The sequence below is a fragment of the Saccostrea cucullata genome, unplaced genomic scaffold (assembly GCF_032062105.1).
Source record: "Saccostrea cucullata isolate Sc308-1 unplaced genomic scaffold, CSIRO_AGI_Scuc_v1 ctg6150, whole genome shotgun sequence".
In the NCBI taxonomy this organism is placed as follows: Eukaryota; Metazoa; Mollusca; class Bivalvia; order Ostreida; family Ostreidae; genus Saccostrea; species Saccostrea cuccullata.
In genome coordinates, this window is record NW_026920153.1 from 59,629 (window position 1) to 87,620 (window position 27,992).

Sequence of the window (27,992 nt, forward strand, 5' to 3'; positions counted from 1 at the left end):
TTTTAAAGGAGGGAAGGTTCACAGTGTGGAATACTCAGTGTCAGTGAGTACTATCGAACCAGGGAGCAACCTTTTGAAAACAGGGTAAACAGATATGTCCCAGGGTACAGGTCATTCCCGTCCACATGTTGTCAACACAGGGCCGCCATCATTCCCATTATGTATCTTTGTGTCTAGGTATTTCTGCCGTAACCCCAGAACTCCTATAAAATTTGGAGACAATATGGTCATTTATCTCCAATATCCATAGACTTTTCAGTGATTGTTGTGTACGAATTGTTGTGATAATAATAATGGGTGTAATACTAGTATTGCCGAGTTGAATAAATGTGAAATGAAATTGTGAGTCTTATTATACATTCCTTGAGGCTTAGGAATAATGGAAAAGCTAATCAACAGTATGAATTATAGTTAAATATAGTAGTTGCTGTATGGTTCTATGCAGAGTTAGCAAGCAACCCAAATACTAAGAAAGTTGGCAATGGTTACGTTAACATCCAGACTGTTCAAGGTTTTCCAATGGGACCTGCACTCGGTAATTATGGCATTTGAGCAGTAACGTAACTTTTTCATGCAACGCCTACTGTGATAAGAGACCTCAGTTTAAATGGTCTCATCCAAGGTACCGGTCTTCACGTCCCAGTGAAATTCCAAACTAGAATATTAAGATCAACTCCTAACTCAAAGACTTTAAAGCAAAACCTATAACTCTTCCGCAAACTTAATCCTACTGATACATGCATTAATTGAATTATTACTCTTTTCTTTCTAATTGATTCTCACATCAATTCAATTGAAAATAGTAATAATTGATGCTTGTTTTTTAATCATATTTCTTTGCTATAAATTCTATTATTTCTTAAATAGGAAGTGGAAATCAAAATCTGTATCATTTACTGTAAACGTATTACATTTAGCGGTGTATTCTATTTAACAATTTTGGCGGTAAACGGAGTCGGCTAATTCAAGTACATCGCTAAAATCTTGTATATTAACTTTCATAACTAGCAAATTCAGACAACGCTAAATCAAATCTACTCTTAACTTGTTGAAAATTGAATTTCCGCCAAATATCGAACACGCCAAATGTCATACAATTACAATATGATTTTAAAATGACAACCGGGATTCAGTTTCAATGCTAACAATTATTAATCGTATCTTCAGGAGATTAAATCACCCTATCCAGTATCTTCCTTTTTTATCCATGAACTGATAGACGAAAATGAGCTTATCCCTTGATCGTTCAAGGAAACTTGATGATGAAACCAGTGATTAACAATATTCAAGAATTACTGTGATATATTTATTTACAAAGGTAATAAATTTCCTCTTACAGTGAACAGTATAACTGAAATTTCTTACAGCATTCAAGAATTACTGTGATATATTTATTTACAAAGGTAATAAATTTCCTCTTACAGTGAATTTCTTGCATTAAAAAAACAGTATAACTGAAGACAAAAGTATTAAGTACAACAAAAAAACTAGTTGTTCCCATTTGATGTATTTATTTTACTCATCAAATTCTTACTTGTTTTTACAATTTTTACAATAAAATTTATTTAAAGCCTAACAATTCACAAGTTTATCAAAATTTAAATTAAGTGGGAACAGGTTTTTTAAAAATTCCATATTCATCACCATCTTTTCCAAGGGCATTTATATAACTGACTGTTCAATGAGAAAAAAATTCAACACAAGTTCTTTACATGGAGTTAACGTGTACATCAATAGCTACAATAGGAATCACACCTAATCCAGTTCTTTCGAATTCTAAAGACCCTCTTTTGCATCATTTAAGTAAGTCGCACCTACATGTGTACAATAGGAATTTAAAATAACATGCACAACATTATGGTATTGGTTAAAACACGTGTATCAAACAGTAGATCTGATAAAATCATAACATATTATGACATAACCTCACATCTAAAAAATATCCCAAATGAAATAAATTTCACCTTCTGTACATTGAAATTGCTTGCATTTCTATGGACTTTAAAGTAATCCTGTCCTTTGAATCCTTCTTGCATGGTTTTGCACCCCTAACCAATCCCATGACGAAATTAGTATGTTCAACAGTTGATTGAGTTTACTGGTTCACAAGGGGGGTCAAGATGATCACAACACACTGTTAGTAGCTTGTGATGTGTTCAGATGAAATGGACATGGTCCTTCAGTCCACTGGAAGAACAAAAAATGTATCATAATTTATAAAATGATGAAACAAAAAATCAAAACAACTCCCACCCCCCAAAAAGTGAAAAGCATATTTTGGAAACATCATAGGTATATTTTATAAAAATAAAGTTGAAACTGATGCAACTTTAATAAATACATATATAAGGCTTAAATTTGATTGGCATTTTATTTTTTTTTAATTCAAGGGAAACGAATACATTTGTAAGTTGAACATTACATGTTTGCTAACAATGCTTATTTAAAACTGTGAGAATTTAAAACAATTATCAATCTTGTATGCCATAAATCCATTTTTGTCCCCCGCTAACTTTTGATTGAAAAGAGATAGGGCTTTCATATTTGACAAGTGCATTTCCTGTGACAAGATATTTCCAAGCATGCTATAATTTCTGACCCCTTGACCTTTACGATTGACCTCATTTTCTAAAAAATCAATTTTGGGGATAACTCCTGAATGACATATGAAAGGGCGTTCATATCTGACACAATATTCCTTAAAAAATGACATCTTACCCACAGAGACACCGAAAGTGGGGAACCACAATTCTCTGAATTTGCTTGTTACATTTATATTCCATCTGCACCTATACATTGAGTGTCTGGACACTTACATGTATGAGTCCGTGTTCTGGAAGTTGGGAGGACTGTAAAAGATCTTTCAGCAAGGACTGAGTAAAAGTATTATGCATTCTGTATCCCTCTTGTTCATTAGCAGTGTCCCCACAAAGTCTGTACAAATCTGAAATACAGAATCAAAGAGTAACAAACACTTAGTACCTGGTACATCAATAAACAAGATGTGTTTGTGAAACACTATGCGCCTGGTGGCAGCAAAGTTTGAAAAAGCTATTTTTAGCATATACAGGTCACAGTCAAGGTCACAAGGTCATTGATCTTCATGTCATTTGAAAGAGCTTTATTAGTAAAATATGCATACTAAATATGAGATCTCTATCTCTCATACATGTAGTTCAAAAGTTATGGTGAAGGTTGGAAAAAGCTATTTTTAGCATATAGGTCAGTCAAGGTCATTGACCTTGGTGTCATCTGAAAGAGCTTAATTAGTGGAGTATGCATACTAAATATGAAGTCTCTATCTCTCAGGATTTAAAAGTTATGGCAAAGGGTTATAGTTTACATACAAACAGACAGACAGACAAGCGCCCCCGATCTATGGATCCCAGCGTATAAAAATAGAAAGTGCAATAAACTTTCTAGACGCAATTTTGTAAAGAAAGGAGATAGCAGCATATGTAGCTAAATGTAATACTGGATTGTGGAGTAAAATTGCTAAATGTCTACAAAAGTCTATGAAAAGATCGTAGCTCTACTTGGAGAACAGAAAGCAAGTATAAATCATTAATTTCCTCTGCAGCTGCTTGCAATACCTTTGAGAAGTGAAGAGGCCCACAGTTGGACATGGACATCAGAAATTTTCCCCGCTAACTGCATTGCAGGAGTGACCATATTTAATGCCTCCTGAAATATCAAATATATGTACATAAGCTTTTTTATATGTCACATACATGTATGACTACATCCCTTATTTTAAAGGAGAACTTTTAAAATATCATAAAATGACTCTGATGTAGGAGTCAAAACATGAATACAATTGAAAACAAAAAGTAATTCTATTTTGCAGTTTGATGCTTAAGCAAATCATTCAAGTCTTTTAAGAAATTTACACAGAGCTTTGTTAAACAAAATCAATAGTAATCTCTTTTTCCAAAAAATATTGAACTCACAGCATTGTTTCCAAGGGATAAGAAGATGTGCCCGAGAAGAACTAAGGAACATGAGGTCAGGCGATTCAGATCTTCAGAGTTTGCCATCTTCAGAGTTTCTCTAAGGTATCTCCTGAAGAAACATAGGGTAGTGTGTTAGAAAATTTAAAATACATACATTCTGAATTCTCCAAAACGCATGGCTATATGCACCATCATTTCAAGTTTGGTCAGAAACGACATATAGCTGCTAGGAACTGAATCACTCTTCTTACTTTACCTCATCAACTCATTCAGTAAACAGAAAATTTTAAAACTTTCCCTTACATCACTTACACAATGCACTCCTAGATGCAAAATTCACAGTCTAAATAAAACACACAGTAATTTGGGAAGAAGTCTGATTCAAAGAATTAATTTTGGTCACTCAAGAAACTACATGTCAGATGCAGCATTTGAAACACAACTATTTGATATCATCCTTCAACACTTCATCAGAGCAAGTTTGACCAAGGCAGGGAATATATGACTTTCAGTGACCTGTTCCAAAAATCTAAATCCTAGCCATTCCTCCCGAGTGTGGCAGATGTAACAGCCAAAGATAGACTAGTACCATTAGTTAAATTCACAGAGGTATCATCAATGCAAGTTTGATCCAGTTAAGGCTTTTACAGTAAATACAGATAGAGACTTTTACGTAAAGTAGCTGAATCTGATTTGTCAAGAAACATTTATCAAAATCACTGTTAACCTCTGAAGGATGAAACCATGCCCTCCAGGGGACAGAATGTAGCAACAGGAACATTGCTTGAAGAATGGAGACTAGTGATATTTTTCCAAAAATATTGACTGCACAGAATTTGCACAAAGTTCACTATAATATTTGTATAGAAAATTCAGTAATATCATAAATATTGTAATGCAGTTGAAGGTAACATGGAATCTTTTCTCCCTTATATAACCAGTGAATCCAAGCACAGCTGAATGTTTTATAAAAATAATAGTAAACTCTGTGTGCATGTATTCTGTTAAGTAAATGTTTTATTTTGAATACATGGAACTTTGACAACCAGAGAACAGATTAAAATTCATTACTATAGATTCCTAAATATACATGTGGAAATAATTATCTTGTAATTTTGCGAGACGCACCAATCTCGATATAAAAATACTTGCTTTTATTTTTATGGTTGTGAAATCTATGTAAAAGCTCTTAATCAAACGTCCGTTCGCGGATTATTCTTCTCTTCAAGTCGACGGGCCCATTCACGTTAAAAAGTACTCACGAAAAATAAGGAATCTACCGTATTTTGAGAGCTTAACAGTAAGGTAAGCATATAAATATCGAAATACTGGAAAATTACTTACTTGGCTTCATTGTAGCGTGCCTGGAAAAATGTCTGCAAGCCTCGGACATAGAATGCAGATGCTTGTAAACTCTGAGGACTACAATTAAACACTTCACTTGTAACGATCCAAACAAAATATAGTATTTCAACCATATTATTTTGATAATATCACTTGGAACATTTAGTATGCTTGCATAAACAACAAAACTTAACTCTTGATACATATCTTTGACTCATAAAATTATTATACGAATGTTCAAAGCTTATTTAGTTCTTTATCCAATCTAGTGAATCAACTGAATTGACTCCAGGTTTGTATTTCTTTTTACCATGATTGGCATTTCTCTGGATCCACTTTTTCCATTATTGACATAAATTCTGGCAAGCGATTAGTCCTCAGATAGACAATAGCCAAATTTAAATTCACAAACATGGCCAGTTCTGTCCCCTGTGAAAGCTAAACAAAGTACAAAATTTAATTTTCCAATTAATCAAATGCAGTTATCTTGGATTTTTATGTATTCTTTTTACCAATGACAGGCAACTCTCAACCTTTTTTGTTTTATAAATTTCCTCATTAATATCAGAAACAAGAAATCCATTTACTCACATTATCTTGAACATCAATATAATAAAACAAGAGGCCCATGGGCCTTATAGGTCACCTGAGTATCATGCAACAACTTTAATTTGGTTCATGTTTTAAGCTAAAAGCTTTGAAATTCACAAATTTTGAAAAAGGCACCTTGCTTATCAAAGGGCAGATTTCAAAGCATTAATTTATTTTTACTGAATACCCGTACCCCTGACCCAGCGGCTTTGAAATTATCTATTTTAAAGAGGCCCCTTTTTCATTATAAGGCCAGCATTTTTTTTATGTTTAGGTTTAGTTATGAACATGAGAATAAAAAAGTCCCAAAGGAGAAGGAAATAAAATTTTTTTTTTTTGATAAAGTTCTAAAATTTACTTGATGCCTAAAATTATAATTCCTATCATCAAACAGACAGGGAGTATTGGGGAGTAGGGTGAACATTTTTTAATTAAGTGTAAAATAATTTTTCTGGCTGATACAAATGATACTTCATGCCTGTATATATTTGTATATTCTAGCCTTTCAATAGTTGAATTTTTTTTTATTTCTTCAGGTTTTTGTTTATTTCTTCCTCAAATGGACTTAACTTCTCCCATAGTTTTATTCATTACATCTGATGCATAAGCAACCCTTTTCTGAAGAATGATGCTTAGACTGCATTTTCAGAGACCTAAACAATGTCGCTGGCAATATGCAATAGCTACCACGGGCAGTTTAAAACCTGGGGGAGGATAATAATTTACAGACAGTTATTTTTGAAACGAATACATAATTATCTCACCAGCATGTCATTGTGCAACAAAGTCGTCAGCATTTTATTTGTCCTTTGAACGGGTGAAACGTTTTGAATGGCAATCTTATCGATGAATTTTACACTAAACCAAGCTATCTTCTCAGATCTAGCTTTTATACCCGCCATTTCATCGTAAAACCGGAAGTGCCGTAAATTTGAAATCTGGGCCCACAAATTTGACATCGGAAAGAAAAAAATTGTTTTTTTTTTTTTTTGAAAATTCAAAACCTTGAGAGGAGGGTATGTAAAACTGAAAATAAAATAAACCCTGGCCTTAAATATGTAATTAGATCATTAGCATATTAACCAGGAGCAAAGGATAAGATGTTCAAAGAAATCATGCATTTCACTATATAATCATGAGAGCCCCACCCTAAAACAAGAACCCCTGACCCTGGGGCCATAAAATTCATAATTTTGGTAGAGGCACTATTGCTCATCATAACTATGTACTTAGTTAGTTTATTTAATACCCAGGAGCAGAGAAGAAGATTTTCAAAGAATTCATGTATTTTCACTATATAATCATTAGAGCCCCATCCTAACACCAGAACCCCTGACCCTGGGGCCATAAAATTCACAATTTTGGTAGAGGCACTCTTGCTCATTATAACTATGTACTTAGTTGGTTTATTTAATACCCAGGAGCAGAGAAGAAGATTTTCAAAGAAATAATGCATTTTCACTATATACTTATTTAGCCCCGCCCTAGCACTAGAACCCCTGACCCCAGGGCCATGAATTTCACAATTTTGGTAGAGGACTCATTGCTGATTACAATCATGCAAACAGTTTGACTGCTTCATGTCCAGGAGTAAAGAAGAAGATTTTTAAAGGTTGCATTAATTTTAGTGGTTTTGGCCCCATCCCTAAAGCCCCAGGAGGGCAGGGATCATGAAAGTCACAATTTGTGTTTCCCTTTACCCATAGATGCTTTGTGCCAAATTTGGATGAAATTGGTTCAGTGGTTGCAGAGAAAAAGCGGAAAATGTTCAAATGTTAACGCACAACGCACGACTACGGACGAAAACGGATAGCAATAGGTCACCTGAATTTCCAGGTGACCTAAAAACATTACAAATACGGACACTTTTAGAAATTGCTTTCGTAGACATTAAGAAAGTGTACAATTAACAGTATAATGTCAACACTACCTTTATAGCTGTTAGGAACTGCAACTCTGCTGCATCCATACAATTCATTGACATTGCATAAAGACCCTGTCATGGAAATAATTACAAACTTTTTCAGAAAATAAATTCAACAAAAATTATACAAATAGAAATAATACATGTATTATAAAACTGTAATTTATAAGGTGACAAACTAAACACTGTATGTTTTTTTTCTTATGTTTTTCATCCATTTAAGAATTACTTTTTTTGGGGGGGGGGGGGGGGGTGTCTTTTGATGATTGACATGTATATTTGCTTTAACAACATGTGTGAACAGTATCAGAACCATGCGCGGATACTAATAGTGTATGAATTTGTGACCCCCCCAGGAATTTGGAAGGTTATTAAATTCATATACAAAAGTAAGAAACAAGATACCAGACCCCCCCCCCCCTCATCAACTTGAATTTGTACTAAATTTGTATGAAAAAAGTCAAAGGCTAATCTCTATCCCCCCCCCCCCCCACACACACACACAAAATACGATTTTGAAGTTTGGGACTGGGGTGGACCCCCCCGGAAAAATTTCAGATCCGCGCCTGAGAACACTTACTAAAAGTGTATGGATTTGAGCGCCATGAGTTGTAAAAAGCCGAGGCTGCTGTTGGCACACAGAACAGGCCTGGAAAATCTAAATCAAAAAAGACATTTAATTAATCTTTGTTATTATATATAAAAATGGTGCTAATTTGCTTTGAGATATTTATGTACATGTATATGTATGAAAATGAAGCGTCAATAATCATATATTAGTATAATGGTGTTAAACGTATACTTTGTTATCATATATAAAAATGGTGCTAATTTGCTTTGAGATATTTATGAATATGTATGAAAATGAAGCGTCAATAATTATATATTAGCATAATGTGAAAAAAATTCTGTTCAAATTTTGGAGATATATAATACTATATCGACAGTTTAGCTCCTGTGCACCCCTTAGGTATTAACAGAGGGCTTCTGCGGAAGTTTTACCTCACTGTTATATTGTATGTTATTGAATAAATGATTGAAGAAAAAAAAAATTTAGCTTGTTATTTATGCAACGAAAAATTTTGTATCAAAAGGTCACTTTGAAAAATTGAAAACTACAAATTCCAGCCAGCAAAATTCATGTGTGTTTAATTTTGTTGTCTTAAAATATCAGTTGTTTATACAAGGTTTACACAGTTTACATGCTTAGGATGAACAAACTGGTTTCATCTAGTCAAAAAAATCATACCAGTCATTCAAAACCTCTATATTTTGTTTTGGATTTTAAAAGCCAATACTTACCTCCTGAATAGCCAGTGTTTTGTTACCCATGATCAGGCGACACATGATGATGTGTTCCAGCAGCATTAACTGGAAGGCAGACAGGAGAGGGTGGGAGTCCAACACTGAAAACCAAAGTGATAATTACAACATCTATACTGCAGAAAATATTATACTAATTTCTCACTTTTTGGCACATTAGAATCATTTATAAAGAATCTGGGCCAGAATTTTCACTTAATTATTTAATGTATCACCTATGATTTTATATTTTCCTGTGTTATTTTCACTCACTTTTTAACTTTTCTATCTGCATCAGAGCCTTGTCTGTATACTTCTGAGCTTTGTCCATATGTCCAGCTTGCATTGAATGCATTACTGTCACCTACAAAACCAGAAGTCTCTGTCGAGACTGAAGCTCTACCGGTTTGAACTTATAGCAAAGGAAGAGAAAAGTACTTAAGCAGCTGGGACATATATTTCCAACACATAGAATAATGATCAAAATAAAGTCTCATGGTTTTCTTCTTTCTTTGTAAAAAAAAGTTATATTGAAATCAGACCAAAACTGTTATGTAGCATTTTGAAACAATTTTACAGATATTTCAATTTTTAGTAACCACGGCAACACCGTTCATCAAAATTAAAATTCGATACACAAAATCATGTATCTTAGTGTATTCTACTTGTGTGCCAAGTTATACTGAAATCAGACCAAAACTGTAGGAGGAGTAGCATTTTGAAACAATTTTACAGAATGATATTTCTAGTTTTAGTAATTGAAGTGAAACACATTTTTTAATCAACTAGTCATGTTTTCAAAGTGCATATTCAATTTTCCACACAAGGCAATTTGTTAGAAATACATGTAGTACTACGTTATGCATACAATTTGCCTAAACTGTAGGAGGAGTAGCATTTTAAAGAATTTACAGAAATTTCTGTTTTTCACATAAAGCCACGGCAACACTGTTAGATTTATAATAATCAAAATTCGATACACAGAATTATGTATCTTAGTGTAGTCTACTTGTGTGCCAAGTGTATATTGATGCAATCAGACCCAAAACTGTAGAAGGAGTAGCATTTTGAAAGAAGTTTTTACAAAAATATATTGTTATTAAAAATGGCAACATTGTTTGTAATTAATGACATATATCAAAAACCGATACACAGAATACATGTATATAGGTGACCTACTGTGAAATCACTAATTTTTGTGGTGGTTTACTGGTATTTTTCAAAGAATTTCACAAAAATTTCTATTTTTATAACCACGGCAACACCGTTCATATCATTAATCTAAACATTTTAGCCACAAATTTAAATCTACAGAACCAACATTGTGTGCCAAGTCATACTGAAATTAGACTAAAAAAATATTAGCATTTGAAAAATTTTTTAATAAAGTGCCGCGCCACAGCATGATACGCCCGTCAAAAAATTACAATTTTCTTGAACAGTTTAGGTGCAAGAAAATCACAAAAATCACTATTAGACAATTTGTTAGCTACACTCCAAATCTTGTTCTATAAAGAATAAATACATCTGAAATATCGTCACATATATTTCCCACAAAGCTCAAAAATTAATACTGCATAGTTTTTTTCCTTATTAAAAAAAAAATAGAAATAATTGACCAATCCAAATAAACTGTTATATTTCTTACCAAATACACTACTATGCACATATGTTCCATTGGCAGCCACTGAAACAGATCCAGCTCATTAGCAGGGACTGGTTCTGAAAAAGATAAATCTCTGCAGTGACACTTGTTCACTTGGAGAAGGCCTCATTAGCACAAAGTTTTACTTGGACAGATAACTACTTAATTATGAATTATGTTGATTGGGAGAGCCTAATGCTATGTGCGATAGTCACACTGAAGTGAAATATGGCCTGTTTAATCAACCAGTCATGTTGCCAAAGTGCACATTCAATTTTCCACAGTAGGCAAGTCATGCAAACTTGGTAGAAATATGTTATGTATACCACTTGCCTAACCGTCTTATATGGTAAAAATCCTCAATTTTAAGTAGACTACTAAAATCCTGTTTCTTGTCACATAAAACACTCAGGACAATGAAGATACTAATTACTATAGCTCACTGATTTGTTATACTCAAAATTTGACCTAATTTTCCCAAAAATACGGGTCTACTGCATTGCAGACATCAAGAATAAGATATAGTACAGTAAATAAAGTTTAAAAAGTCCTATTTGTTTGTCATTTAATGGCATAAATGTATTTCTAAAAATGGCACTTCAGAATACATGAATATAGTCGACCTCCTGTGAAATCACTAATTTTCGGGCCTGGGGGTTTGATTTTCATTACTTTTTTAGGTATGGAGATACCAACAAATTTATGACCACCACAAAATTTTAAACTTTCATATGCATGAGTGCTAAACATTTTCCAACCACGAAATTAAATCCAACAAACCAATATTTTTCCTCAAACCTAGAAAATTTGACCCTATAAAAATATTTGATTTTACACTATTTCTTTTTTAAAAAGAAGTTCTTATTGTTCTTCATTGCCTTACCAATCATTTGTTTTATACAAACTGTAAAAATTGCTTGCAATAATCTACCCAGGAACTGCTGTGTTTTCCCTAAGAATCTGCAACCGGCCAAATTGACCGCTTTAATTGACAAAAATGCTGTTTTTGAAATCAAAATTTGTTGTAAGGTCAACAGAGATTTTGTTCATAAACCTCAAACCCTAACCTGCTACAACTGATCTCTAACCTTTTACTTTGAAATAAAGGGAAAACACTGGGACTGATGACTCATTGACTATAAGACAAACCTTCATCTGTATGGAGCTGAGTGATGGTCTGAATGATTTGCTGAAGGTTCTTCAAAACTGGTTTAACTGTTTTAACCTTAATTTCAAAAAATACATAAATTAATATTTAATGCATGTAATAAGAATTAAAAATAAATAAAGTGACCATCAGAAAGTGACCCTGCTGAATGCAGGAGAATAAAATCAATTGGGTTCTTGGTATTAAAATATATGGAAATCTTTAAAGTTTAATTAAAAAAAAACCATCTTAATACCTTACACATGTACAATTAATAAAACCAACCTGTCCAGCCATGAGATAATGGCAGACTTGTAGCACAAAGAAGAAGACTTTGAGCGATTCCTTCTGTAGGGGAGTTCCATTGTAGGCCTCGATAAACTGACCAGCAGCGCTGAGTGTGTCATGGACTTCTGTGGTTTTCTTGGCAATCAGCAGCAACTTAAAAAAAAAAAAACAAGTAGATTGTACTGAAAACAAACTTTTATTTATATGGAAAAAATTGCCACAAGCCTTACAGTATTCTAATTCTTGTGTATATCTACTGGCACAATATACCTGTATACATCATATACTGTAAATTACTTTAATTTGATAGAACTTTATTTTCATGTAATTTATGCGAGATGGTGTGCTCATAAAAATTTCATTCTCTAGTAATGTTGTATGTAAGTATTTCTTAAGATTATATAAAGCAATACTGGGTAACCACAAATCAGGAAAATTTGGTTTCTCTGATAAAAATTAGATTATTATCTCACGAAAATAAGGTGTTGTGAAAATTTCATTCTCTTGTAATGTTATATTTCATTATGCTTTCATTAAATACATATATCTTCTCAGTGCAAAAATTCTAGGGGCTGGGACTCAGATTTAAGGCTCATATTGTCTTAAATTTTCTTACCACGGTAATAATATCATAGGTTATTAGAGCATCAAAACATATTAAAAAAAACATGTTTAGAAACTTCTTTTACCTAGAAACTAAGTAATTGCAAATTATTTACTATTGTTACTAACCATTCCCTTGCTTAAAATGAAGAGAAGTCTTGTGTATTCTGATCGGGCGGATCCCGCAAAGTCTGCCCCCATCTGAAGGTAGTGACAGGCGGAGACATAATCTCTCTGAATTGCATAGATTTGCTGTACAACAATAAAAATTAATCATAAATATTGATACATGTGTATTGTCAAATCTTTGTACAAGAAAAGTGTAGATAAACAATCAAACCATACAGAAAAAATTCTTTACCATTCAATAAAAATGACAGTGTGACATTAAAGATAATCATTAATAAAAACCAACAGAACAATTGACTCAAATACATAATTCTAACTTTATAGAAATCTTTTCTTGCTACTTACAGCCAGCTGGAAGATAAGGCGGCAGTGCCAGTACGCAGACTGCTGGGACACCTCAACTGCTTTCTGTAGCACTGGCTTAGCATCTTCATAGCGATACTTGAAAATAAAAACAATACTACTTATAACCACAATTACATCTCACAAATCTATATAATTTTTAATCACATTAAAACCAATCTACGGTAATATAAAGAAACTGATAGTTTTTATAAAATTTATAGTTGTGCATTTTTATCAAATGTACAATTTCTTGTACATGTATAAGGGTATTCAACAACAATCATGAAAAGAATATCATATCTTGTTAATGTTTAAAAACTTACATCTTTTTCATACAATGTTGCTAATTCACTGGCTGATTCAAACCTCACCAAGTCAGCTTCTTCTGAGGGAGGTAACTTAAAACCATTAAGGAAAAAAAAACTTGGCATGTACATCTATGAACAATTATCTTAAGTTGTCTCATCACATTCAGAGAGTCTTCTACAATTATCATTAACAAATGGGGATGGAATCTTGCAAGAAATTTCTTTAAATAAAATTTTGTCAGACAAAAGGATACAGCAATTGATACAGTCCACTGAAATTAGAAAGAATAAAAAATGAGTTAGATTATACAAATGATAAGAAGAGTCCCATGTGCCTTGGTTGTCATCTTAACATTATGAAATTCTCAGACAATAACCAATTCAACCTGTAATAGGTAAGCTGAACTTATGTTTCTGAAAAATCCATGGTTTAGCTGGGATTCTAAGATCATGATCATAGAACCTTTACTCTATTAAAATTTTGTCCTACGAGACCAGACTTCCAGTTCCACATGAGGCTAAAGTGCTTATTGCCTGAGAAGCTCATGATACTTAGATGACTGTTAAGGTCCATATGCCTCTCATAGAGAAAATAAATCCTTATATTCACCTGGAATGTCACGTGCAGGTGAATATAATGTAGTATTTTTCTACATTGTTGGATCTCAGCCTATCAGAAAGATAGGAATTATTCAATCATTTCATAAATTGTTTTATTCAAATCTTGGCCTAGGGTTGTCCAATCAAACAAATTTTAGTAATTGGTTACTTGACTGTCATTTTCATTACTTCAGCATGAGATCAATACTTATTAAAAACTTTCAAATTCATGATAACAGTATTCTTTGTCATTTTTGTGCCAATGTGGTTGTGAATCTATATGCAATTTTTAAGTAATATTTCATTGTAAAGATTAAAAGGAAAAAAAAGAAAAGAAAATTGAAAAAATAGGGGGACAGAATTTAAATTTTAATGTTCACAGAATAAATGCATTGAAAATGAATTATTACTTATTTTCATCTCTGTTCAGATGTGTCAGGGAACCAGGTGTAATAAATCTAGTACATTAAAATTTCTTCAAAAAATAAATAAAATAGCAAGAAGAATGTAAATAAAAAATTAAAAAGTGACTAATATTATACAATACATCTTTTCTATTTATTAATAAGCATAGTAAGACAGCGCAAAACAAGCTCCATAGACAATGTGTCTGAACAGGGGAAATTCAGCTTGAAATCTGCACATTATTCTAAGAAATTTTTATCAGTCCATGTGAAAAAAATCCAAACTCCCAATTATTATTTTGTGATGGATGTACAAAGCCACAATTTACTTGAGAAAAAAAAATACACAGAATAATTTAATGCAGTTACAATGTAATAATTATCCACAAAACTATTATTTACATACTTAGAAAACATGACTTTGTATATGATGTCATTAAATGCCTTGAGTATTTCAAATTTTGTCAAAAAAGCCTAGAAGTTAAGAATCTAGATCCAGATGCATGGGGAGTCTGCAAGATTTATCTAAGTGTCATTTTTTGAATGATTTTTTGTATGAAATGCAGTAAAAACACATTATTAGTTAGCGTCGCTTTCTTCGCAACGCTCGTCACTGCGAGCTCTAATGACAATGCCTGGGCGAAGAGAAAATTTGGACTACTGCACATTCATTCCATAGAGTTTTTTTCTGCAGAAAGACCCACAAAGCATCGCTTCGTAAAGTTGCATTCTTGCAGGAATAAAAACAAAAGTTCATCAAATAATAAACTAACCTTGATTTAATAGATGTCTTACTGATAAATTAGTAAATAAAACGTTCTTCATTTAAAGTCAGCATTGTTCAAGTCTTGGTTTGGTAATGCAACTTGAACTACAATGTCATGTGATGTCAGAGTCTAGTTGCACCAAATGTTGCGTGCCGTTTGACGAGAAGGATCTAAATTAGAACTGAACAAGAATCTGCACTCGCCCTAACAGTCGCACCGTCAACATATTAGGAGTTTACTGAATTTGAGAAGGTGTGTGGAGTTGTAACAAGAATAGATATGGGTTACCCCATATCCAAAGATATTCGACTGTTAGATTTATTATGTTTAACAGTGTTTATAATGACGTTAATAAAAAAAACTGCACTGTCTAATTATGGAACTGTTGTAAATTTCGTGATTCCATAGCATTACGGTCACCCAGTCTCCTAACAAACAGTACACATAGGCCTACATGTACCTGTGTCCGCAAGACCAATTTTAGCCTTGGTCTACACACGTGCAATGGAGCTGTCACACGCATCCAGCGAGCTCGGAGAAACACGTTTTGTTTTGCCGAGAAGTTACGGTGTCAGACAAAATTTTTCTTTTCTTAATTAGATCATATAAATACGAATTCTGATTAATAAAAATTATACAATCCCTGTTGAACTATATATAGTTTGTTCTAACATTTTCATCTGCAACAACTTGTGTTTAAAATGGCCGGGTTGGGAAAATCAGGTCCGGGTCGGAAAATTCTAAACTGAAAACATGGAAAACCTTTTTGTTTTTGAAAATAACTGAAATATACTAATGTATTTGTCGCAGAAATTACTTACATTATTCAAGTTCTATATATAATGGTATATGCTGAACTTCAACACGAACCCGAATCTCCAACCCAGTTCTCGTTTTGCCACACATACCCTACAGTTTACAAAGTGTACACACGAGCAGGCCAGGGATTGAAAATTCCGTCATTTAATAATACACATACACAGAATGATTAATTTTTTCTTTAAGAACAAATTGTATGATAATTAACGGGCTATAAACATGTACTTAATACAATTGTTGATATAGTATTATCAATTCATCGGTGAAAAGATATGAATCGAAGAATGACCTAATTATTCTCTGTTATCAAACATGTAAAAAAAAAAAAAGGCTGAGGAGGGAGCGAGCGTAGGAATATTGATATTTTTTATTTGCATTTCAGGGGGAAAGTGACTTTCTAATGATATTTTGACGTTATTTTTGATTTCTTTAACGTATGACATACACAACTAAATACTCTTATCATGAACAATAATGTTGTATCTACTTATCATGATGGAATTATTTTGGTCGGACCAATATGTGTGAGCTGCCGCTGAATACAGTTATATATCTTGCAAAGATAGTATGCATTGATCGAATATATGAAAAAAAAAAAGAACTGGGCTTGGCCTAACAGTTTCGCTGTTGAACATATTAAAAATAGCAATTAACATATATTAAATCTAAAGTGTTTTAAATAACATATAAATAAATTGAAATGCAAGCTACATAAATTTTGCTGGACCTGTTAGGCTTTTACATTTAACAGAGCTGGGCCTTTTATGTACGGCTAAATGTCTTATGATATTCATTATTGTGGCGAGCTTGTGCAGATTGAAGAATCAAGATCAAATAAAATTCATATGAGTAAAAGATTTATCAAGGAGAAACTGTGCTCTCTCAAGCGGTCATACCGTAAAACATATTAAATATGTTCAAACTTTATCAGAGACTCACAGCTTGCTCCAAATGCCGAGTGGCTAACTCTTTGTTTTTCGTGTGCGCCAGTAGAATGTTTCCCAATTGCAGGTGCGTTCGAGATACAATAAGAGGAGGAGGGTTTATGTTGAATATAGATTGAAGACAATGAATACAAAGCCTTATGTTCGGTGGATTTGAGACTCTAAAGTGTTCTGCTAAGCCCAAGAGTGAAATATACAACGCATCATTTTTGCTTGACCCGCTTATGGCAGCCATCTTCCTCAGTCGCGATCTCGATCATCCTGACGCTTCTCTTCAACAGCTCTATCTTCGTGAGGTCGAAGCATTTTGAAGATTAAGAATTTAGTCTTTTTTTTTTCATATATTCGATCAATGCATACTATCTTTGCAAGATATATAACTGTATTCAGCGGCAGCTCACACATATTGGTCCGACCAAAATAATTCCATCATGATAAGTAGATACAACATTATTGTTCATGATAAGAGTATTTAGTTGTGTATGTCATACGTTAAAGAAATCAAAAATAACGTCAAAATATCATTAGAAAGTCACTTTTCCCCCGAAATGCAAATAAAAAATATCAATATTCCTACGCTCGCTCCCTCCTCAGCCTTTTTTTTTTTTACATGTTTGATAACAGAGAATAATTAGGTCATTCTTCGATTCATATCTTTTCACCGATGAATTGATAATACTATATCAACAATTGTTTTAAGTACATGTTTATAGCCCGTTAATTATCATACAATTTGTTCTTAAAGAAAAAATTAATCATTCTGTGTATGTGTATTATTAAATGACGGAATTTTCAATCCCTGGCCTGCTCGTGTGTACACTTTGTAAACTGTAGGGTATGTGTGGCAAAACGAGAACTGGGTTGGAGATTCGGGTTCGTGTTGAAGTTCAGCATATACCATTATATATAGAACTTGAATAATGTAAGTAATTTCTGCGACAAATACATTAGTATATTTCAGTTATTTTCAAAAACAAAAAGGTTTTCCATGTTTTCAGTTTAGAATTTTCCGACCCGGACCTGATTTTCCCAACCCGGCCATTTTAAACACAAGTTGTTGCAGATGAAAATGTTAGAACAAACTATATATAGTTCAACAGGGATTGTATAATTTTTATTAATCAGAATTCGTATTTATATGATCTAATTAAGAAAAGAAAAATTTTGTCTGACACCGTAACTTCTCGGCAAAACAAAACGTGTTTCTCCGAGCTCGCTGGATGCGTGTGACAGCTCCATTGCACGTGTGTAGACCAAGGCTAAAACTGGTCTTGCGGACACAGGTACATGTAGGCCTATGTGTACTGTTTGTTAGGAGACTGGGTGACCGTAATGCTATGGAATCACGAAATTTACAACAGTTCCATAATTAGACAGTGCAGTTTTTTTTATTAACGTCATTATAAACACTGTTAAACATAATAAATCTAACAGTCGAATATCTTTGGATATGGGGTAACCCATATCTATTCTTGTTACCGATCGCATTACCTCGGGGCTTTCTGTCAGAGGTCGATTGCCCTTCATTCAAAGGGGTACAAGTCAAAACGGCACCTGGTGAAAACGGCACTTAGGAAATATGCAAAACGGCACTTGAGAGTAGTCAAAACGGCACTTTAGAAAAGTCAAAATGGCACTTTTTTTATTTTGAGAATTTGATATTGTTTACACAGAAAATAGATCTTTATATTACATATATAGTAATAAATGTGTATATTATTATTGATAAAAATGTTTAAAAAATATTTAAGGAAAAAAATTGAACTGATTCATTTGAAAATTATTGTACTTAAATTTGTACAGTGGTTAGATTTTTTAAATGTTTTTCTATTTTAAATTATATATCTATTATTTTCTACAAAAGAGATCAAATCCCAATTATATTATTATATATGATACAACAGTCATCTAAAAATGTTAATACTATTGAAAACAAACTGAATTCTGATCTTAACAAGCTAGAAATCTGGTCGAAAAAATGGCTTCTTAAATTCAATCCTACTAAAACTAAAGCAATATTTTTTAGCCTGAAAAAAAGTGTTATTTATCCTAAACTTTTCTTCCAGCAAAGTCAGCTAGAATTTGTTTCTTTTCATAAACATTTAGGAATTTTTTTCTCGCAAGATCTTAGTTGGTCTACACATATTGATACTATTCTAGCCAATGCATATAAAAAATTGGGCTTGTTAAAAAAACTTAAATTTGTTGTCAACCGAAAAACTCTTTCACTCATGTACACAACCTTTATTAGACCACAGTTAGAATACGCTTCCTTGGTGTGGGGTGGATGTAATATAGGTGACAGCGAAAAATTAGAAAAATTACAATTATGTGCTGCTAGAATTGTCACAGGATTAACTCTGTTAGCTTCTAAAGATGCACTTTACATTGAAACTGGATGGGAACCATTACATGAAAGAAGGAAAAAGACCAGACTAACTACAATGTATAAAATTGATAAAAACCAAGTTCCTGAATATCTCACAGATATAATCCCTAACTTACGATGTAATTCATCAAGTTACAGTACGAGAAACTCGCAGAACTATAACATACCCAAATGCAGATTGCAAGCTTACAAATCAACTTTCGTTCCCCTTGTTATTGAAGAATGGAACTCATTACCTCTTAATGTAAGAAATTCTCCCTCGTTATCTATTTTTAAAAAGTCTATTTCTTTCAATAAACAAATGCCACCCTCTTACTTCAGTTATGGAAATCGACGCTTAAATATAATACACACGAGGCTCAGACATAACTGTGTGCTTAATAGCGATCTTTTTCGATGTAATGTAATCTTGAGTCCACTATGTTCTTGTGGAAGAGTGGAGGATACTCATCATTATTTCTTCTCATGCAAAAAATATACAGAAGCCAGGAAAGAATTTTTTGACAAATTTTTGCGAATGGGTAAATTACACACTGTCGATACTCACACTTTACTCTGGGGAGACAAATCGTTAAATGATTTTGAAAATGAATACCTATTTTCTATTGTACAAACTTTTATTAAAAAGTCAGGACGATTTGGTTGATACAATAATTATTTCTAATTGTAAATCTTATACAGCATGTCTATTACATATGAAATGTATTCTATTGAATGTGTTTTACTCTGATTACTATATATTATTATTATATTATTATTATTGTTATTTCATTTTAAGCTGAAACCCATGTATGTAAATATGTTTGGTATAATGTATATGTAGGGAGAGGGCGTAATAAGTTTTTAGAACTTTTGCCCAATCCCATTTGTAAAGTATAATCAATAAAATATGTTCAAATCAAATCATATGATCCTTTGAAATTTAAAACTTTATAGTATTGCAAATATGTATACTACTCTGTTTTGGGGGTTGCCAGTCACAGTTGACTAATTAGAAGCCAGTTAGAGCATGTTTACTTAGAATACACTTGTAGGAATGGGAAACAAAAGACCATTTCACACCTCCCCTTCAATAATCTGTTGATCGTCAATTTGCAATCATATCAGTTGCTACTATTCATCTATCGTGTATTTCTTGAAAATGTCAAATGGATTGTACACAAGTATAAAGAAAAACTTAGATAATCCTCTCCAAACTGTAAATAAAATATAAATAGCCATACAACATTTAATAATATAATAACATGTACATAGAAGAACAAAACATTTGTTTTTTCATAATGAAGATGATACAATGTTGATATTGTTAAAATAATTTCTACAGAATTAGATAGAAATGTGAGATAAAGTGACTCTTACTGTAAATATTTTTTTAAAATCATTTACACCATTCTTTTTTTCATATTATCAACACTACACTACAAATATGATTATTCTTAATCCCACATATTGTTGTGTTATAGCTTTTAAATACTACCTTAAAGCAAAATTGAAGCCACAAAAAATTCTAAAGTCAATAAATTAAATTTTGAATTAAAAAAGAACTTAATGTCAAATATATATATCATAACACAATTATATACTTTTTCCTCTAAGTGCCGTTTTAACCAAGTGCCGTTTTAACTAAGTGCCATTTTAACCAAGTGCCGTTTTGCATATTCCAGGTGCCGTTTTCACCAGGTGCCATTTTCACTAGGTACCGTTCTAACCATAATTCCATTCAAAGTACCAAATGTACTCACAGTGGACGTAGACTTTTGTTCACTGCACAAATAACAAATTTTGGGACCGTCGAAAAATTGGAGACATTTTACGTTTTATTGCCCTGTTATGGAAGATTCCAGGGGGGGGGGGGGGGGGGGGGTATATAAGAATTCTGGATGTTTCGGGACCGCGACGTTTCGGGACCCCGACGTTTCGGGACCTGACAACACGTTTCGGGACTTGGGTTAACACGTTTCGGGACTTGGGCTAACACGTTTCGGGACTTCTAAATATTTTGTTAAGAAAATGAAATAAAACTTGTTATGTTCCCCAAACGAAGTTGGGGAACATATTGTTTTTACTCTGTTTCTTATTATTATTATTATTTTTCTTCTTCTTCTTCCTGGAACTTTTTTGTCCGGGAATGATCTTGTAAACTGTTCGTCCGATGTAGGTAAAACCTTTTTAGGGTTAGTAGACATGTTATGTAGATTTGCGGAATCAAGGTCATTTTGCGCGCACGTGCTTGCAAGGGCGTGCACGTGCAACACGTGAAATGACCAATATAATAGATATAGCCACAACTGTTCTATTTTTAGATGAAATGCTTTGAAACTCATAATGTGAGGATATATTAGTAGTATAGACATGACGACATGATGAAAATAGCAAGATCTCACGCGCATGCACGTGCACTTCGCTCTGATTGGCTGCAACTAAAGTCTCAATATCTTTCTTGTTTTTTGACGAAATCCTTTGAAATTTTGAACATAGTCATGCATTAGGATATCCTACAACATGAAATAAAGCAAGTATCATGAAAACACGTGCATGCACGTGCGCTGCAATCTGATTGGCTGAAACTTTAAACAGCTATAACTCCCTTGGTTTTCAACCAAACAGGATGGGATCTGGAACATATATAGATATAATGGACTTCTACAAGTAGGTATGGTCACCATGCACATGCATACACGTGCGTGTACATGTGCTGCAATCTGAATGGCTGAAACTTTAAACAGCTATAACTCCCTTGGTTTTCAACCAAACAGGATGGGATCTGGAACATATATAGATATAATGGACTTCTACAAGTAGGTATGGTCACCATGCACATGCATACACGTGCGTGTACATGTGCTGCAATCTGAATGGCTGAAACTTTAAACAGCTATAACTCCCTTAGTTTTCACCCAAACGGGGTGGAATTTAGAACATAGATAGATGTAATGGACTTCTACAAGAAGGTATGGTCACCATGCTCATGTATGCACGTGCGTGCACGTGAAATGAGTAAAATCAAACATACACTTGAATGAGCGTATTTTTTAAATAATTTTGGATTAAATACTTTAATATTCAGTGTATTAAAAATATAGATTGTGTAGACAAGATGATATGGTCATGACGCAAATGCATTGCACGCGTGCAATGCTAAAGTTTAAATGATTTTTGTACACTTCTTTGTAAATGTTGTTAAAATCTCAGATGCATAGAGTTTGTCTTATTTAATGAAGCTTACAGGGAATATGGCACCAAAAGGGAGTTGGGGAGCGTTTGGGGAACATCTGTAACGGTCCCCGTTACAATTAGCACTAGTTTACTTGTGTTTTTAAGTTTATACATGTATAATTTCTTAGTTTGATTCACAATTTTTAATTTAAAAAGCACAGATTGGAGTTTTTATTAGTTTTAAAGTTTGCATACGGCATGGAGCACGCCTGCCGAGAAAATCAAAAGCCCACGTGTTGTCTCTTTAATTTCTTATTTCAGTATTTTATATATTACCTTTATAAAATAGCTGGTTAACAATTGACCAAAATTTAATTCAAAAAATATTTTTTTAAAATATGTATTTGATTTATTTATAGTGTTTGATACGAGAGTTTGTAGAATACAGTCGTAACTGCTGTGTGAAAACCACGGACGTGTTTTTCTTTCTAAGACTTTCTTTCTCTCCTTTTTTAATAATTATTTTAGGTATTTCATTTCATATTTGTTTACAGAATTAACAAAGGCTCAAGCTAGCACACGAGCAGTAAAAACTTTACGTTTTACGGGTAGTTGTTTTAAATCAGAATCTGAAATGTTCCATATTCAACTTTTTAAACATCAATTTATAGAATTTATAATTATTATTTTTAAAAAATTAATCTTTCGAAAGTCCGAAATATTTCCGTTACATATTATTGTACTATCAAAATTGTTCATTTGTCTACAATGATATGGATACGTCTGAATTTATGTTTACTGTGTATACACAGACTACAAATCTAAATGAAACTCAATTCCCGACCAGTGCGTAATATTATGTGGTGTTACATAATTAGGCACATGACACACTGTTAATGATACTGTAAATAATACTAAATATTATTTAATTTGCAAATATTAAATTTTTCATGTTACTTGTACGTTGTAAAAGTATTTAAAAGACATTCCAGATTTTTTTTTTTAAAAATGACAACGTTAACAGGTCAACTTAAATTTCAAATTTCCACCTAACCATATTAAATAGATAAAGCTATGATGAAATTTAGAAAGTTTTTAAAGACATTATTTGAAACGATATCAAATGAAATCATGGTGTTTATACCATTTAATGCTTTTTAAAGTATGGCATTTTTTTTTAAATCTAGGAAAAATGTTCTCGCAACATTTGTAAAATATGTTTATTTACAATGTTTAGTTTAAAATATATTTATTCATAGAAATGGATTGAACAGCAGGCATAACTGCCTATGATCGTTGACAATGTTTTGGAAACATTTTTTGATAAAAAAATATTTGAAACCGTTTGGGAAAAAATAGACAAAATCAAGTTCAAAACATATTGAAACCTTTATATTTTGTTGAACTTTTGATGATGGGAAAACCAGATACTGTTTTATAGATATTGTTTGATTCTAAATTATTTCATTTACCAATAAAGAAAGCGATATTTTTTTCCATATTCTTAGAATTTTATTTTCTTAAAATAATTTCAAAAGAAACCATACAATCTTTTTAGTTGCCAATTACCGGCGGTGTTTTTATACATGTACGTAACACCAACACCTGACCTTAGTTGTTGTTTTAACAATTTACTGACATATTTTTTAAAGATATAAAACGGTAGCTGGAAATCACTTTAATATTTTTAAAATATATATCATCAACCTGAGAAGCTTAAAGTTTGCCCCCCCCCCTTACCACACACTCAAGAAAAAATAACTAATAAAAAAAATTTGATAAGATTTTTAGAAATAAAAATGAATTTTTTGTAAAGATTTATTCTTATTCGTCTGTTATAGAAAAAAACACATCAAAGTATATCTTTATGACAATTTTTATTACAAATGTTAAAATTCGGATTTAGCTTGAAATATTAAAATATTACGTATATGTGTACTTAGAATAATATGCTATATCACCATAATAAAATAATTTGTTGAGATCCCGAAAAAAAATTAACCCAAGTCCCGAATCGTCTTTACCCAAGTCCCGAACCGTCTTGTCGCTAGTCCCGAAACGTCGTATTAGTTAGGTCCCGAAACGTCGTGGTCCCGAAACATCTTGCACCCGTATAGAATTTACCCAAGTCCCGAACCGTCTTGTCGCTAGTCCCGAAACGTCGTATTAGTTAGGTCCCGAAACGTCGTGGTCCCGAAACATCTTGCACCCGTATATAACACGTTAGTGTTTGTCGCGTCCGTCCATCAGTCTGTGTGTCTGTCTGTCTGTAACCTTGCCAATATCTTTTGATTTAGTGGAGTTATGACTTTCATATTTCACATACACGTGTGTATTCCTTGTGACAAGACCTGACTTTAGGCACTACCAAATTTGAACTTTTGACACTGACCTTGGAGTTTGACGTACTTTTACACTAAAATTCCAAACTTTCACCTTAACATAACTTAATTTTGAACAGAAGAAAAAAGGACTTTCATACTTTACATGAAAATTCTTTGTGACATTACCTTGCATTTCATAATTTTGATACAAACAACTTATGACCTTTTGACTTTGTTTTGGAGATTTACGTAGTTTAATAAGAAACTTTAACCTCGGCCATAACGTTTGAACGGTTAAACTAGGTTTTCATACCTCATATATGTAATTCCTCTGACAAGACCTTTCATTAAATAGCAATGACTTTGACCTTTTTACCTGGGAGTTTGACCTACTTTTGAGAAACTTTTACCTTGGCCATAAGGTTTAAACGGTTAAAACTAGGGCTTTCACTTCAAAAATGTAATCCTTTTGACAAGACCCTTTTTTTAGAAACCAGCAACTTTGATCCTTTGTCCTTGACTCTGGAGTTTTAACTACCTCTCAAAAACTTATCCTTGGCTATAACCTTTGAACAGGTGGTGCCAGGGCTTTCATATTTCACAATTGTATTTCTTGAGAGAAGACCTTACTTTGGGAACCAAGATATAAAATTTGCATTAAAAAAAAGTTTAATCTTGGCTATGTTGCAATACGGGGACACCAATGTCTCACAAACACATCTTGTTTTATATAACTGTTAATTAAAGCTCAGTGTGTACACCAGTTCACACAATCCTCACGCCAGTGTTAGCTTGATAATGCGACCTCTAAATTAAATATAGAACAGTTTAAGTTTTCTTATTTATTTTCAGTCCCCTACCTGTGAAATATGAGGGGACTACAGATTTCCTCTGAGTCCACCCGTCCGTCTCTCTCGCTATCCGTCTGTCTAACTGTCCTTCTGTCCCACTTGGTTTTCCACAATTCTTATGCACCCGAATCGATAGATTCGGGGCGTATATTGTTTTTGTCCTGTCTGTCTGTCTGTCTGTCTGTTGTCAACCTTAACCTTCGCCATAACTTTTGAACCGCGAGAGATACAGACTTCATACTTGGTATGCATACTTAAGCTCCTTTAAATGACACCAAGGTCATTGACTTTTCGACCTTGACTGTGACCTATATGCTAAAAATAGCTTTTTTAAACTTTTGCCATTACTTTTGAACCATAGGATATAGAGTCTTAATATTTATAATGTCTACTCCACTAATTAGGTTCTTTCAAACGACACCAAGGTCAATGACCTTGTGACCTTATCTGTGACCTATATGCTAAAAATAGCTTTTTTGAACTTGGTCGGTGCCGGGCGCATAGTGTTTCACAAACACATCTTGTTTCTAAACGATTGCAGATATTGAGCTGGTTTTTGGTATGTGAGTGTATTTTGATGAGTTACAGATCAAGTTAACATTTTGTTCCACTTTAATGATTTTGGAGAAAAGTTACAGCCTTTTAATGCCCCCTGATCGAAAGATTGCATATTGTTTTTGTCCTGTTTGTCTGTTGTCAACTTTAACCTAGCCCATAACTATTGAGTGAGTGGGGCTATGGCTTTCATATTACACAGGTGCATTCCTTTCTTAGGTACCACCAAATTTGACCTCTTGACTTTGGAGTTTGTCCCACTTTTATTAAAAAAACCCACAGTTTAACCTTGCCAAAACGTTTGAACAGTAACTGTTGGACTATGGCTTTCATACTTTACGTGTGTATGAATTCACTGTGACAAATTCTTTCAGCATGTATAAAAATTTTTAACCTGTTGAACTTGACCTGAGAGTTTGACTCACTTTTTAAAACCTTAAACCTTGGTCATAACTTTTGAATAGTTTGAATTAGGGCTTTCATATTTCACAAAGTGTATTCCTTGAAACAAGACCTTCCTTTGGGTACCAACACTTTTGACCTTGACCTTTGGAGTTTGACATGCATTTGAGAGAATTCAACCCTCGCCATAAGCTGCCATACAGGGGCATCAGTGTTTCAAAAGCACATCTTGTTAATTTTAAATGGGAACGAAATTGCACTTGCCGGTAGGGGACAAGTATTGCTAATACAGAATTCTCATATATATATGTTAGTCCCTGCCATGGAAACCGGAGGTGACTTTAGGCTTCCTCTAAGTCTGTCCGTCCATCTTTCTGTCTGTCCCAACTGGGTTTTCGCAATTTTTGGCATCTAAGTGTATCTTTTTGAGTTACAAATTTAGTTTGATTTCGTTCCAATCTTTTCAATTTTGCAGGGTTTTCTGCATTATTTTGCTACAAATGCTTGGGATATTGAGCTGATTTTTGGTATGTGACTTTAACTTTACGAGTTAAATTCGATGTTTGTATTTTGTTCTGCTTCATTGACTTTTGAAGGAATTATGGCATTTTCAAATTCTAATGGGAACTTGCAAGTAGAGGACTAGTTAATATGCTACCGGTAGTTCAATACTTTTATATATATAGAAGTATTCATTTAATACTCCCTTCTAACCTTCTACTCCCTTCTAATGGATTCTTCCCTGCAATGGTTTCTCATAAAAGTAATTAGTACCTTACCGATGAAAGCGATGGACTATAGGTTTCCTCTGAGTCTGTCCGTCTGTCTGTCAGTCTGTCCCGCTTAGTTTTCTGCACTTTTATATCTAAACGTTTGCAAATACTGAGTTTATTTTTCAGAATATTTGTTTCTATATAAAATATAGAGCTGTCCCTAGTATAAGCATGAATAGTCTTAAAAGAACAGAAGTCGCACCGAAATGATCTCTTTAGACACAGCTGACCTATGTATTCAGTCAGTACTAGTGTAATGAAAATCGGTTTCAAATCTATACATGTAGGGGAATTTTACGAGTACTTTGTTACAATTATTATTCAATATGAATTGATCTTTTTATAGAATTATTATGTAAACATGTTATCCAAGTTTCCGCATTTTACTACAGACATTGCATTTAATTGAAAAGTAATCTTCACTTTCGT

The 27,992-nt window shown here is 33.1% G+C and overlaps 1 protein-coding gene across 1 annotated transcript; it reads right to left on the reverse strand.

Moving 5' to 3' along the window:
* Nucleotides 1–1,419: 1,419 nt before the first annotated feature.
* LOC134244143 (MAU2 chromatid cohesion factor homolog) lies at nucleotides 1,420–17,384 on the reverse strand. Its single transcript, XM_062726418.1, has 18 exons — nucleotides 17,109–17,384; nucleotides 13,834–13,851; nucleotides 13,595–13,669; nucleotides 13,272–13,367; nucleotides 12,927–13,049; nucleotides 12,192–12,347; nucleotides 11,909–11,984; nucleotides 10,763–10,836; nucleotides 9,388–9,478; nucleotides 9,115–9,218; nucleotides 8,393–8,470; nucleotides 7,819–7,884; nucleotides 5,608–5,735; nucleotides 5,298–5,375; nucleotides 3,951–4,062; nucleotides 3,594–3,684; nucleotides 2,817–2,944; nucleotides 1,420–2,187 (listed from the first exon to the last, which is right to left on the reverse strand). Exons 1-18 carry the CDS (start codon nucleotides 17,346–17,348, stop codon nucleotides 2,125–2,127), a joined length of 1,797 nt encoding a protein of 598 aa, XP_062582402.1. The 5' UTR covers nucleotides 17,349–17,384; the 3' UTR covers nucleotides 1,420–2,124.
* Between the last annotated feature and the right edge of the window lie 10,608 nt (nucleotides 17,385–27,992).

Excerpts from the sequence above, each read along its gene's own strand:
- LOC134244143 (XM_062726418.1), bottom strand. The coding sequence starts at position 17,348 with ATGGCTGCCATAAGCGGGTCAAGCAAAAATGATGCGTTGTATATTTCA. Across the intron at positions 2,945-3,593 it reads GGCCTCTTCACTTCTCAAAG|ATTTGTACAGACTTTGTGGG; the intron begins GTATTGCAAGCA and ends TCTGTATTTCAG. Across the intron at positions 2,188-2,816 it reads CAGAACACGGACTCATACAT|TGGACTGAAGGACCATGTCC; the intron begins GTAAGTGTCCAG and ends TTGTTCTTCCAG.